Here is a 14,028-nt window from a genome sequence, read left to right as displayed (position 1 = left end):
GGTGCATCTAATGCAGAGTTCAGACTGCATGATTTTCAAAGCACTCGTAGTCATGATTTTCAAAGTAGTCGGATGTTTTCACACTGCATGACTATATGGGCTAGCGTTTTGTTGCTGCTTTGTTTACACTGCAAGATGGATCGGCATGACTTTACAATAGGAATAATCGCCGACCACTTCATCCAAACTACATCTCACAACCAAAAACACATAGTAAATCTTTTGTTATTAACTACATAATGAGAAAGAAGCTTTTAATGGAGTAGAAAATGTACATATTTGCTCACCTGTGATTTAAAGGGAATTAGCAATTTCTCCTCAACTTTCTTTTTTAACTTTCTGTATGACACGTCAAACAGACACGGGTGCTCCTGGCAAACCTAGTTTTTCCTCCATTTCTTGGGTCCAAAAATAAAACGAAAATGCGTGCTTTTAACTTCTCAATCTCCCGCTGGCCTGCAGGTACACACACAAGTGAATGCTGCTTTCTCATTGGCTGAAGGCGATTGGCGATGTTATTTTTAGTCACAACTCATTTCACACAGAATGATTTGTATCGTCGACAGCTCCAGAAATTTAGCACTCCAAATATCTCACAGGCATTGGCAACTCATCTGCCATTTTCTCATATTGCGTCTTTGATAGTTCACACTGTGTGATTGTCACTCACATGCAAGAGCATCGACTTGCCTGTGATTTCAGGCATTTGTCGGCAATCTATCAAAACCTGTCGGCGAGTCAAAATCAGGACTAAAATCATGCAGTCTGAACTCAGCATAACCTGTCTTCAGTATTTGCCACAAACTTTGTGATTTTTTTGCATTTTCTCTTTGTGTATGCATGTTTTTGATATTTCGATTTAGATCTTAAATTTAATACTTAATGGTCTTAAAACTGTCTTTGAAAGTCTTAAATTTGACATTGTAATATCTGCAGAAACCCTGTTTATACTTTTTCTAGTTATTCCATGCTACTGATCTCATACTGAACCAGACAAAACATGCAAATATTTTTTAATAAATGCTTATTAGTCCTGTATCTAACCATAAGACTTGCTTTTGTGGACATTTGTCAAAATGTGGAGAACCACTGCTTTATTTGTTGTATATAAAGACATTTTTTAATCTTCATCTTTTCTCAGGCTAAACAGCGAGCTGAGGTATTGCAGTCAACCCACAAGTTCTTCTCAGAGCAACAACAGCTCAAGGCTCCAGTCAGCAAGCCCACCCGCATAGAAGGAGCTGGCAAACCCACTGACAGCATCACTTCGAATCACCAGGGGGCGCCATCCGACCGCGTGGAGTCCGACAAACCTGCACCTCTAGCAACAACCAAACCCATCCGAACGGGTCCGATCAAACCACAGGCCATCAAACCAGAAGAGGGCAAATAGTGTTCAATTACTTCAGAAAGGACAAAATGGATGGAAGGATGGACTGAGAGGCCAGATGTCAGGGGGGAGGGGGGGGGCGACATACTACAGCACCTGAAATCATCAGAGAATTGTAGGGAAGTAGAGTGATGGAGGTTAATTTTACGAGGTGCTGTGCATTTTTCTCCCACTTACTGTGCGCTTTTTCCTCATCCTTTTATCAGTCCATCCATTCTCTCCTCTGCTGTGGTTGGCATTACAGTGAAAAGCGCTCCTCCATTGTGTGAACTGCACATCCCCCAGTGAACAATGAAGGTAGACATCAACATGTTACTCTTGCTGCTGAGAATGCCATTTTATAGCAATATGATTTCCTTCTGACTTTTACACATTTCCTCATGTAGAGAAACGCATTGTAGGAAGGCAGATTTCTCTTCTTTTTGATTTTCCCAGTTTATTTTGATTGCTCTTTGTGTTCTCAAGCAACATTTTGGTTATGACAGTTAAGATACAATGAACTGTACACAAACACACACACAATCGCATGTCACTATTGTGCGCTTTTGTGTGTGTGTATGCCTCTCAAAATGACTTTCACATTTTCACTTCAACCATGTGTATTGGCCTTAAATAGTATGTCATTTTTGCCGATTAGGGATTGATTACCGACATATTGGAGTAATTAATCGATTGAAGTCTCCACTGTGAGCCTTCCCTCCTGCCTTCTCAATAGTCTACGCCTGCAAGAATCGAAGATTGTGCATTTGCGTGTACACGCAAAATTACCTTGAATCTTTAGCCAAAGGTCAGGCATCAAAAGACCTGAATCCTTTTAGATAAATATTTGATTTGACAAAGATGGCTCAACTTCGTCAACAGATAGAATTATGGTGGGTTTTTTTTTTTTTCTTTGTAAACGGTTCCTCCAGACCAGGCCTATGTTTGATGTGTCCTAAGCTTTAGCCCCTCCCCTTTTCTGTGATTGACATTATGTAGACACACCTACTTCAATAGCTCCAGTCTTTCACCTTCCAGCCTCTCCACACAGCACCCAACCATGCTGCTGACCAGCTCTGACTCTCCTGACCAATCACTGCAGAGGAGGGGCGGGGTTTGGGTTGGGGTGAGTGGTCAAGCATTTTAAGTTTATCGCTGAAAAGTGTAGCTGCAATTTAGACTCAGTATGGGGTTTGGGGCAGGGGTGATGAAAGTTTTGAACAGAGGTCCCCAGATGTTTTGGACTACAAGTATACATGGTCTTTCTCCAAACCACTCCTCTTGGGTTGCTGTTGCGAAGAGGGGGGCCTTCAGTTGAACACAAGATTCAGTACGGCCCCCCCAGTTCTTGTTTGTTTAGTTGGAATGAGAAACTACAAACAGAAGGGGAGGAGAGGGATTTTTTTTCTTTTTTTTTTCTTTTGATTTTGTTTTACTTGTACAGGGGTTAAATCGCTGTATTAAAATATGTAAGGTCTTATTTACATTCTCCTGGTTTGGTTACAGAAACTAATAAAATAATATGCTGTAAAAAATGAACTGTGGTCGTGATGCTTCTGTTTTTGGGTTAAAACTGCCTAATTCCAGATATGATACATTAACAATATACTTTTAAGCTAAATAAATTATAGCCTCTAAAGAAATGAAAACACTCATTGGCAGACTTTATAAATCTTTATTTTCAAGTTAATACGCTTCCAAAGCCACAAAATCCCAATCTTAACATCTCAAGCAGCATGTGAGATTTGCAGCAAATTCAAAAGAGAGAAGGGAAAATGATCATCATATACAGAGTGAAGATTATATGATAAAGTATTAGAGCACAAACACAACAAGCAAAGGTTTAGGTTCGTAAAGTTGCGTACTGCTCAATGATATATGAATTAAGAAGCAGGCTTGCTGTAATCAGTTGTTTGCTAGTATATTTTCCCCCTTCCTTGAATTTATTCAGTGCCATATACACAAAAACAGACAAGACATTACTTACATAGGTAGAAAAATAATTTCTCTATTAACATGTTAAGTGGATAAAATTATTAAGGATGTGAATATCGACATGATTTGATACATTATCCATTTTGGAACTTGTTGGTCAACATCTTACTTTTTTTATCAAAGATAAATCTATGATCGAGAAGGATATACAATGCAGTTAATTGTAAGGTATTTACTGTATATAAGGGGAAAATCTTGAAAAAACTCTGTTTTTATGTTACCAGGAAAGTGTTTTATTTGGTATACACACACACACACACACTCAGTTTCCTATACAAATACCAGCAAAAGCCTGATTGGTTGACTTATCCAGTTCTTTTTTCAGAAAAAAAGTTCATTGTCTTTGAAAATCAGTAAGTCCAACAATTGACGTCCTACTGGATGTTTTAAGTAAAAAAAAAAATGCAAGCTTTGATGATATGGAAATTTACAATGTTTACTCCTGCTTGCCAAGTCTCACACTGTAAGACACCATGTAATAATTATCCCAAGCATACAGCTTTCTTTTTGCGGAGTTGTAGTCTACCATGCTGTTGTAGCGATAACGGTTTTTGAAGGGCACTGATATTGCTTTACCCTGGCTGGTTGCAGTGTCAAACATGTAATTAACCGTGGTGTTTGGTGAGGTGTAACTAGCAACTGTGTAGAGCTTGCCACAGATCATAAAAGCGTTAGCCACAGATGTCTTGCGGATTTTTGTTTCCCAGGTACCCTTCACCTCAAGGTTGTGAGGGTCCAGCTGGGAGATCACGATAGCACCCTTGGCTTTATTTGTGCTGTATATAGCCCATAAGCCATTTTCATCTATTGCCAAGTCAATGTCTGTGTAGCCACCCCATGAGTAGGGGAACTGACCATGGAAACCAGCATGGGGTAGATCACGACGAGCAGCAATGCTCTCAGCATGTAGGTCGTATCTTATTAGGGTGCGGCTGAGCCTCCGCTGGTAGTATAAGGAGCCTTTATACATGGTAGCACCTGTGCTCTCTACAGATTCTGGCAGGAGTAGAACCTTGGTGGGAAAGCCACGTGTCAGCTGGTCCATGTTTTCATATCCGAAGAGTTGACGCACTTCAGAACCGACAGAATCAATACGCCATACCATGTCTGGACCATAAGGTTCCTTGGCTTCTGGATCTTGCATCCACACACCATATTTACCAGCAATACTATCAGCTTTACGATGCACCTCAGGATTTTCAACCCACACCAGATCACCACAGCCTAAAGAAATCAAAAGACACTTGTTGGAAACCAAACAATTTTGAGGAATCCTGAAATTTATTATAAGATGGATCCAGTGACCGCTTGAAAGGGAACTCTCTCAAGCTAAAATCTGCTAAAGAGGACACCTTGTCCTACCATTACTGCTAGTGTAAAAGATTAGTAGCATACTTACCCTTTCCTAAAATACCCTGTAAGAGAGAAGTACTGGGGGAAGGTATGCTTGGCAGAATTCAAAGGACTTAATGGGGAAAAACCCGAACCTTAATATCTTTTAGTGACATGGTCCTATCAAGTGATTTGCATTACCATTTTGGCTTGTTACTAAACATATACGGCTCCTTTTATAACCTAGCCTGTTTTAGATGCAGATGAATTGGTAAAAATAGTAGTATTTTGTTAGTGCTGTCAGCAGGAATGATTGCTATGTGCGCGGTATCATCTTTTCAGGCATCTGAGATGAACAGATCTAGGGGCAGGGTGTATTTATATACATCAACATGTTTTGACAGTTCAGCTAGTAATGTCTACTAGATTGTGTCTCTTTGTAAAAGACTAGGTTTAGGGTGGGACTCTTACCTGAGATGTCTGCTGGACCGTCCTGATTTGGGGCAGTCACCTCGGTGACCACAGCCGTCAACTCTTGGTATCCGGGATTTGAGTACTGCCATGCGGGGTCTGGGAAAGAAGGAAGACCGAAATTCACAGTCAAATTGAGACATGCATGTGCAGGTGTTGAAAACTACATTAGTCAAGACTTCACTGTCAGAATGACAGCTAGTCACATGCAGTTACTAACAAGAATGCTAAAGAATATTTATTTTTGTTAAGACTGTCCATTATGGAACTGGAACATCTTTTAATAATGCACATTGTTCTCTGCAGAAGCAAGCGTACTCTTCTCACCCCCTACCTCTTAAACTACTTTTGTCTTCTTGTGGATTGCCAGGTCTGGATGCCAAGTTGGAGGGTACATGCCCTAAAAGGAAAAGAAATATAAACAAATTTGTAAATGTTTACTGTCCCTAATTATATGATTTCTCCAGACAACAAATATGAAAACAGACCAATCAATAAATTTGTCAAATGACATTCATTGTTATTCTAGCACACCAAGATGGCAGTTCAAACAAGTCAGGTAGGACAGACTTCTATGTTATTGGTATTGTTCGCCTGAGACAGAGGTATGTATGTTTGTTGGGATGCATGGTTTTGGAAGACTGGCAGCTCTACTGACAGTCAGGAATCTAACAGAAGGAAATAAACAGCCTTGAGTAGATTCCCAGCTGTCCCGGAGCCTGCCAGACTACAGACCTCCCATTACACTTCCGAAACTCAGACGTGCACTCCAGCAGGGTGTATCTACAAGGGCCCTAATTAACAATCTCAGACAAATGCAACATTTAATGCTTGTGTCTTTGTTTATCTTTTCATCTTCTCGCATGTATGTAATTTAAGCATTGCAAAGTTTGAGTTACTGGGCTTGCGCCCACCATTTCATGTACACAAGGACTGATTTGCCTCTGTTAGCCTCTCTGGCAAGCTGTGACGCAACATTATCATTAAACACTGATCATGTGCTAACCTGTTAACAAGCTTTTATAATGGCCCAACATCTGTATTCTGACTTAGATTGATTGCTGTGATGTGCTGATGATGACAGCTTGTTCACACCTGCAGTGGGATGGTCTGTAGTTACTGTCCTTTATCCCTATAATCAACACATGCTCATGGGCACGTCTTCGCTCCACAACAAGGTAACAAAAGCATGTAATTGCCAAAGTTTGTTCACAGGTGTTTGTATTTATCAGTATACTGTCTGAAATTTCTCCCCAGAGATCAAGCAGAGGCTCTGGGCAGCTGGTAGTAAGTAACAGGCTAGTTTATTTCCAAGAGTTTTTTAATGAAACATCTTAAAGACTTTTGACTTTTTTTTTTCTCTTCACTGAATGCTTTTTGGTTTTGTAACTCTGCTCCATGAACCAGATGCCAGCTCGTATTATAATTGTAAATGAGAGGAGAATTCCTCCTGTTTAAAACATTGCAGTGAAGATTTCCAAAGCAGATTGATCTCCAGAGGAAAAAGATTATGATTGCATATTCGTATGCCCGTACTTAATGAGGTGACATTGACAGCTACCATGTGGCTGAATGGAACAGGGCTCCTATTCTTTTTTTATTTTAAGGACATTTTGCATTTAGACAGCTTCATGGCTGTCATTTTCCCCTTATTATTTTGAACCCCCCCCCCCCCCCCCCCCTGGTAACTTGGATCATATGAACGCCAATACATTCATGTTATTATGTGTCAAGTCATCCCAAGACCACCATACCACCCTGATCAAGTACTAAGTGCACCTTTGTAATTGTTCTATGTAATTACAGTGTTCATAACCTCTTGTTTAAATACTGTTTATTCACTCCCTTTCTGAGCTTACATAGGCACAATATGTAGGATATTTAGAGAGCTATGGGACTTTGAACCTAAAAGCAAAACATTGAATCTAAGAGGGTGAGGACATGCAAGACGGATGGTCTGTTCTTTCTGTTTCAAAGTGCTGCAATCTGCTTTCCTGTTTAGAGTGTCTCCACTGCTCTCGTTAAACTTTTAACATAATTTACGGTGCAGATGTAAGGAGCTGTGGTGCTGGTCACAGGTGTGAACGTCAGAAGCTGAACAGATGTCAAATGTGGAATGTGGTAAAGGAATATTTAACCTTTAGAACTAAGTACATTTTTGTCCGATTTTTTTCAACCATTGTAATAGTACATATCAGTAAATCTTAATTAATGATTTTTTTAAAGATGCAAACAATAGATTTAAACAGTCACTAACAACCCCAGCAGGGGTGAGTTAGCCCTAATCTGCACCCCACCTCAAGCAGCATCAGTCAGCGGGTCTGCTGGGAGTTGTCAGTAAGAATTTACTGCTGAGTATTAGCACAGTACTTATGTTTTACTGCTTCAGTGGCTCGCCCCCTAACACCTTCATGTCTCTCTCAGTCACTCGCTCTTATGTTGCCCTGTTCTTATAAACTGTGACATGGGGATGTCACCTAGTTCAGCTATGATCTATCTATACCTCCCCTTTGTGCTTTAAAATTAACACATTGACCTCTCCACCCATGCCACCCAATATATAAATCACACACAGCCAAGTATAACCATGGAAATACACATTAACCTTTAATGTCTGTTTTTCGTAGTGCCAATGATTCTAGTGTTCTCATTTGCTCAAACCCTCTGGTTTCTCGAACACCAAACCTGTTTATGGTTCAGCAAAAATGGCCTATATGATGTGTTTTATGCACTTTAGCAGTGCATCTTTTTAAATAGCACCAAATATGTGTTCTCTAATATAGAATTGCAGAATTGGACCTTGATTTGTTGAAGCAAAAAAGTAGATTTTCCATGGTTTACTATAAATTTACTTTTCTTTTTTTTTCTTCTTTTTTAGAAAACTAAAGACACTAAAGAGCAATATGGGCATCTTTAAGGATCAAAAGTTTTGCACATTATACACCCCCATTATTACTCCAAGGAACTTAAATGCACTAAAGAGCAAATAATTTTCTTTGATATTTTCTGAAATGTACAGTTTTTTTCTTTTATTACCTTCTGGGAGTGGAATATTTTCCAAGCAGATAAACTGTTGACACTGTCTTGACAATTCTCGAATTGTCCCAAACATCCCACCCCCAGTGTTTGGTTGTCCGTGCTTACCTGATCCCGGTCTGAAGCTGTTGTCTTTTTGCGGCACTCTGGAAGAAGTTTGCTGCATGCAGGGTCTGCTCCTCAGCCTCTCAGCCTCTTGGCGGAGCTCTTCCATCCTCTGCTGCAGGTCCTGAACTTGTCTGTCTAGTCTCTGCTTTTCTCTCTTGAGCTGCGCGTTCTCCCCCATCACCTGGTTGTAAGAGTCCTGAAGGCCAGATCCCGAGCTCTGTGATGATTCTGGCATGGCTTCCCCTCCTACGAGACGAGCAACCAGTGCCTCTAGCAGCCCCAGGCGAGACATCAGAGCCTCCATCTCGGGAGTTGAACCTGGCGATGGACAGCTGGCCTCAGTAGGGCTGTCCACCATAAAGGTGTACTGACAGCGACCATTCCCAGCATTTGCTCGACGAAGGTTAGCACTGCTCTGAACCTGGGATCCCATCAGCAGGGAAGAAATCCACAACACTGCTAAAAACCACATGTTGGGGTGGACCAAAGATAACTTCTTTCTACTGTTGCCTGAAGCTCCTTGTCCAAGGTTTAATGCAGTGGTGACTAACTCTTTCTGCAGCTCACTTGTCCTTCCTGGTCCTCTTCGGCTCTAGCACTAATCTATTCCTTCCCTTTCACCTTCCAAGTGTAACCGGAGCCCCGTACTTCTCTGGCGTTCCACTAATGACCTCTCACCTGAGTCTTTTCAATCTTTCGCTCCCACTGACTTTCTCTCGCTCAAGCTAAACGTTGCCTTCGAGGGGCTGGTTGGAGCTTCTTGCTTTGATTGGTCGTTGATCCTTCAGTTTGTCTCCTCAGGTTTGGAGGCAGTTTCTCTGAGTCCAAGCACATTACACTGGGACTTATTTATACAGTCAGATAGGAAAGGGAGGGAGGGAAGGAGTGGGACGGAAGAAAAGGAGGGATGCTATGTGCTTGAGGGATTGCCCCAACAAAAAGATCCTTCCAAAGATTATTCTTTGTTGCCTCCTCTTGGAGGGCATATCAGAGCATGTGTGGGATGGATTTGTGTGCTGTTTGTTTGGCTTTGTGTTCAGGAATGCTGGGCCGGCCACAGGTGAACACAGGGGTTGTTTATCTCTAACTGTTATTTAATGGTTTGTTTTTTTACCGCAGGGTATTGAAGTGATTACTTGCGTAACGGGTCTAATAAACGATCTGGGTATGTGTTCTTTCTGAAGGTAACTACTAGGGAGTGCATACCCCTCTGCTGTCTAATTTAGTAGTGCTATCAGTTGCTGCTGGTGATTCACAGCCAGGGGATCTCGCTGTAGGGAGCACAAGACTTGCTGCTCTGAGGGGGTAAATCTGGATAGAGTTACCCCTACCGGACAGCCCATGGGGGAGGTCCGCAGTGTTAGTTACATCTGCAGATTAGCTAAAGGGCCCAGAACGTGACGCAAAGCAGAGGTCAGTATGTTGGAGATGTAAAGGTGACCTGAATAACAGCTTCAGTCTCCAGAATCAACATTCCCCATTGCCCATTTCTCGTTCTGTCACCAACATTCACAATTGAGTGTTTTGCTTTCTCGTGTATTTGTGACATCCTACTGTCATTTCCACTTTCCTCCACTCTGGATTTCATCACATTCTCCCAATGTTTTTTTTTCCTTGTAGTTTATGTTAGTTTACTCCGTAAACTTAGCCTCAAAATACATTCACACTCTTTTATCTATAATGTAGCTCAGATGGCTCAGGACTGGAATCTCTCTTCATGGTGGCCATTCGATTTTTTTTTTTGTTTGTGTTTCAATGAGATAACTACACTCACTGCCCACCTAAGTCTTCTGTGAAACTTAGTAATGTCATGACATTTAACAAATACCTCAATGGTACACAGTCTTTGCTTTGGACAATACTGGTAAACATTCTTACCTAACAATTCCTCAGACCTTCCATTGCCATCTTGTTTTTGTGTATGTGTGCGGATAAATAGTTCCACACTGCATAGGTTTTTATTTAATTCAATTTGTATTTCAAAATAAGAGAGTTTTAATCAAATAAATCTAACCTTTCAGACATCTTTTTGCCCCAAAACATGTTTGTAATGTTATATAATGACCACAAAAGGCAGGTCTTTTAAATTAAATCTTGTGTTTGTGTAGTTTGTAGTAAAAAATCTCAATTAAAATCTTTTTCAATGACTTCATTATGTCTGATGATGTAATGTGTGACTACCTGTCAATCACACACGATTTACTGACAGCAAACAGTCCAATCCATTTCTGATGTACAAAATCAAATCCCACCAACTTATTTCTTGTTTGAAAAGCTGTTTCAGAGCATATGGAGATTGTTGCATCTTCTGTTTAATGTAGACTTTACCAGAGAGTTCCTTCCATTCACTTCCACTAAACTTTCTCATCCAAAAATGACCAAATAGTTTCTTTATTTTGAATATCTCATTTAATAATTAGTCAAACTTATGTATGTTTTGCATGAAAATATAACTGAAGTCTTAAAAATGAATGCCACTTTATAAATTTATGACATCAATTCATCATAAATGTGTCCAAATATCGTTTTACCTCTTAATTCTGGCGTCAGCACCTTTGCTTTCAACTTTCTGGCTGTTCTTCAAGACCTCCACCGAAGCTCTCAACTCTTACCTTGTAGGCTTCATTTCGTTTGTTACCACAGCAGATTTATGAAAGATTGAAGAAACATGCCATTTACCAGAAACTCTGAGTACTCTTGTAAAAACGGAGCATTTACAAGACCGTGCTTGAAATTTTTATTCATCTAAATCCTGTGTCAAACACTCATTCAGTGGCAGTACCTGGAGACCGCTGACAATGAGTGATGAAGTACAATCAAAGCTTGCATTCCTTCAGTCAGAGCAATTCTTTAACATTCTCTCAGTCTTTCCAGCCCATTCATGCGATCTCATTCATTTCTCCGTACAGGCATGATACCCATCTCAAAGGACACATAACTTTTCTTTAAATATTGAACAGATTTCCAGCAAGTTCAGAACTGCAGACTTGCAACAGACTCTTTAAAGCTTTAACGTCTACATGTACACTTACTTACAAAGGTCTTGTCGCCTATTCAAGTTTTAGAAACAACAAATAATAATCTGACTTCTAGTAGGTCATTTGGTATCAGAAGTGGCTTATATGAAAGGTAAAGGCCTCTAGATTACGCTTATTTTACCAAAATAAAATATGATCAAGCCTTAATTTTTAATTATTTAGGAGGCTGAAGTATGAGAAGGAGCGCTATTCTGCTGAAGAATTTGCCCTCTTCTGTGGTTTGTAAAGTAATGGGCAGCACAAAATATGTTAATACCTCAGGCTGTTGATGTTACCATCCACTCTTCACATCTCTCGCATACCCCCATACTGAATGTAACACCGAACCATGATTTTTCCTTCACCAAACTTGACTGATTTCTGTGAGAATCTTGGGTCCATGCGGGTTCAAATAGGTCTTCTGCAGTATTTGTGATGATTTGGATGAAGTTTAACAGATGATTTAGCAGAAAAATTTACCTACTGACACTAATCTAAATGATCAACTAGAAATATTGGTTGCTCTTTTAACTGGGATCAATGACAAGACTTTTGTCAGGTAGAGTATACATACATTTATTTAAATGCATGTTGACAACATTCAGGAAATTACTTTTTGAAAGGACTATTTTATGATCGAAGTCAAAACCATGATTGAGTTTTACCATGTTTGAATTAGCTTTTGTCCAGGTCTGGCAACCCAGGTTAAAAAAAATAATTAAAAATATGCTTGCTCTTAAATACACCTTATTTAATCATACTTAGTACACTTTTTACTAAAAGTGCTCTATTTTCAACGCACTAATTTTGTACTTAATGTACTTTTTAGTTATAACTACTAATACACTTGAACCCTAATTTTAAACATTTATAAATATATTTAAGAATAGTTTAAAGTATAATAGTAATATATTAAAAGAATATATAAAACGTGAAAAAGGTGTGCTAAAAGTCACTTTAAGTATACTTTTTCAGTACTGGACTAAAAGTGCTCTGTTTTCAATGCACTAATTTTGTACTTATTGTACTAAAAATAGCATTACATATATTTTAAGATGAACTTTATACCATCTAAGTGCACTCAACTGTGCACTTTATAGGTAGTACACTTTATTTCCAACACTAAAAATTCTATTTAAATATATTTTTAAAAAGTTCAATTTAATTTATGCTTACAATAACTGTGTAAAAGTGTACTAACTTTGAACTATATTTTATAGCATTGAAATGATATTTTTAAGCATTACACTTATAATATATTTTTGAAGTAGTACACTTTGTCTATATATTAAAATTCTATTTAAATATATTTGTAAAAATTAAATTTAATTTATACTTACAATAACTGTGTAAAAGTGTACTAACTTTGAACTATTTTTCAAATGCATTCAGATTATACTTTTAAGAAAGTATACTTTTAATTAGCATAAATTAATTTAAATTATTTGCATTTTTATAGTGTGTATTTTTTTTATTTTATTTAGTATAAAAACAAAAATTGTACTCACAATTCACTTAATTGTTTTTCAGTATATTTTTTATGCCTAGCTCAGCATAAATCACTGAATCGGATAGGACCATTAGCATCTAACTCAATTAAAGATTTAAAACATTTAAAACTTGTCTCTGTAGATGCATTGAATACTAAAACTGACAAATTGTAAAGTTGTTATTTTTCTAGGTTGGTATGACTAGGAACTGTACTCTCATTCCATCGAGGAACTTTGCTGTTGTGGCGCAATGATATTGTGCTGTGCCTGAAAATAGTCCCCAGCTACAGTCAAGCCTAAAATTCAATAGTATCTGGATGCAGCCCTTTATGATGCAAGCTGAGACTGCATCACTCAGCGATGCAATGTCAGACACAATGCACTCAAATGGAGCTAGTGACGTCACTGTGATGGGTATGGTTAAGGGTGGGGCTAGATGAGCCCATTAAAAGCATTGGATGCAGCTCAGATTGCACTGCACCAGGTCTGCAGCCAGACCCCTCTCCTAAAATTACAAATACCCTAGGGGCAACTTTTAATTATTCGTCAGTCTTAATACACAATGTAACTACAGAAGAGTCAATCTTTAAATAGGAAAACTATTTAAAAAAAAATTTTTTTTTACAAGAAAGATGCTAATGGTCTAATCCAATTCAATGATTTATGCTAAGCTAAGTTAAAAGTGCTTCCGCCAGACATGGAGATTGACTGAATGGATTGAAAAATGGTAAAACTTTACTGTTTCGCTCTGGGGAACTTGTAAAATAAGCATGTGGCGTGTTCCTTTAATGTCTAAGCCTGTTTTGAATGGGATCCTCACAATCAAACACACATAATGAAGACATTTTGCTTGGGGAGTGAACAGAACATAGATTAAAACTTGGTTACGTAAATAATGAGAGACATGTCAGCGATAAAAGGCCGATTGGGGAATTTAATGATGCAAAACAGAGCAGCGTGACCTTCCATGAGAATCTCATGCATCCTGAATCAGACAAACTTCACCTGGTGACCAATTACTTGTTCTGGATTTCTCTTAATTCATTATGACTTAACTGGAACTGATGAGCCATACAGGGAAGTGGAATTAAAGGAAATAAAAGGAATGTCATTGATATTCCATCTACAACTATGGTAGATCAGTCAACTTTTGCATCTGTACTGTCTTTGTCCTGCACTGGTAGTACAGATGGCGTGAAGCTGTCTGCCA

General features: G+C 39.0%; 2 protein-coding genes across 2 annotated transcripts in view; one reads left to right on the top strand and one right to left on the bottom strand.

Annotated features, from left to right (window-relative positions):
• The window catches only part of prrc2c (proline-rich coiled-coil 2C), a 55,421-nt gene extending 52,517 nt beyond the window's left edge, over positions 1-2,904 (top strand). The window contains exon 33 of the mRNA XM_009294615.5: positions 1,142-2,904. Within this exon, the coding sequence (XP_009292890.2) occupies positions 1,142-1,393 (252 nt within the window). The 3' untranslated portion in view covers positions 1,394-2,904. The remainder of the gene's footprint in view (positions 1-1,141) is intronic.
• Positions 2,905-3,024: 120 nt separating this feature from the next.
• Positions 3,025-9,094, bottom strand: myoc (myocilin). Its single transcript, NM_001015062.2, is given in 4 exon segments — positions 3,025-4,588; positions 5,168-5,266; positions 5,502-5,567; positions 8,312-9,094. Coding segments are annotated over 4 exon segments (1,425 nt in total). The 5' UTR covers positions 8,784-9,094; the 3' UTR covers positions 3,025-3,800.
• Positions 9,095-14,028: the final 4,934 nt, after the last annotated feature.

This window comes from Danio rerio, chromosome 20 (assembly GCF_049306965.1).
Source record: "Danio rerio strain Tuebingen ecotype United States chromosome 20, GRCz12tu, whole genome shotgun sequence".
In the NCBI taxonomy this organism is placed as follows: Eukaryota; Metazoa; Chordata; class Actinopteri; order Cypriniformes; family Danionidae; genus Danio; species Danio rerio.
The sequence above is the reverse complement of the archived record's forward strand: the minus strand, read 5'-3'. Positions and strand labels throughout refer to the sequence as shown.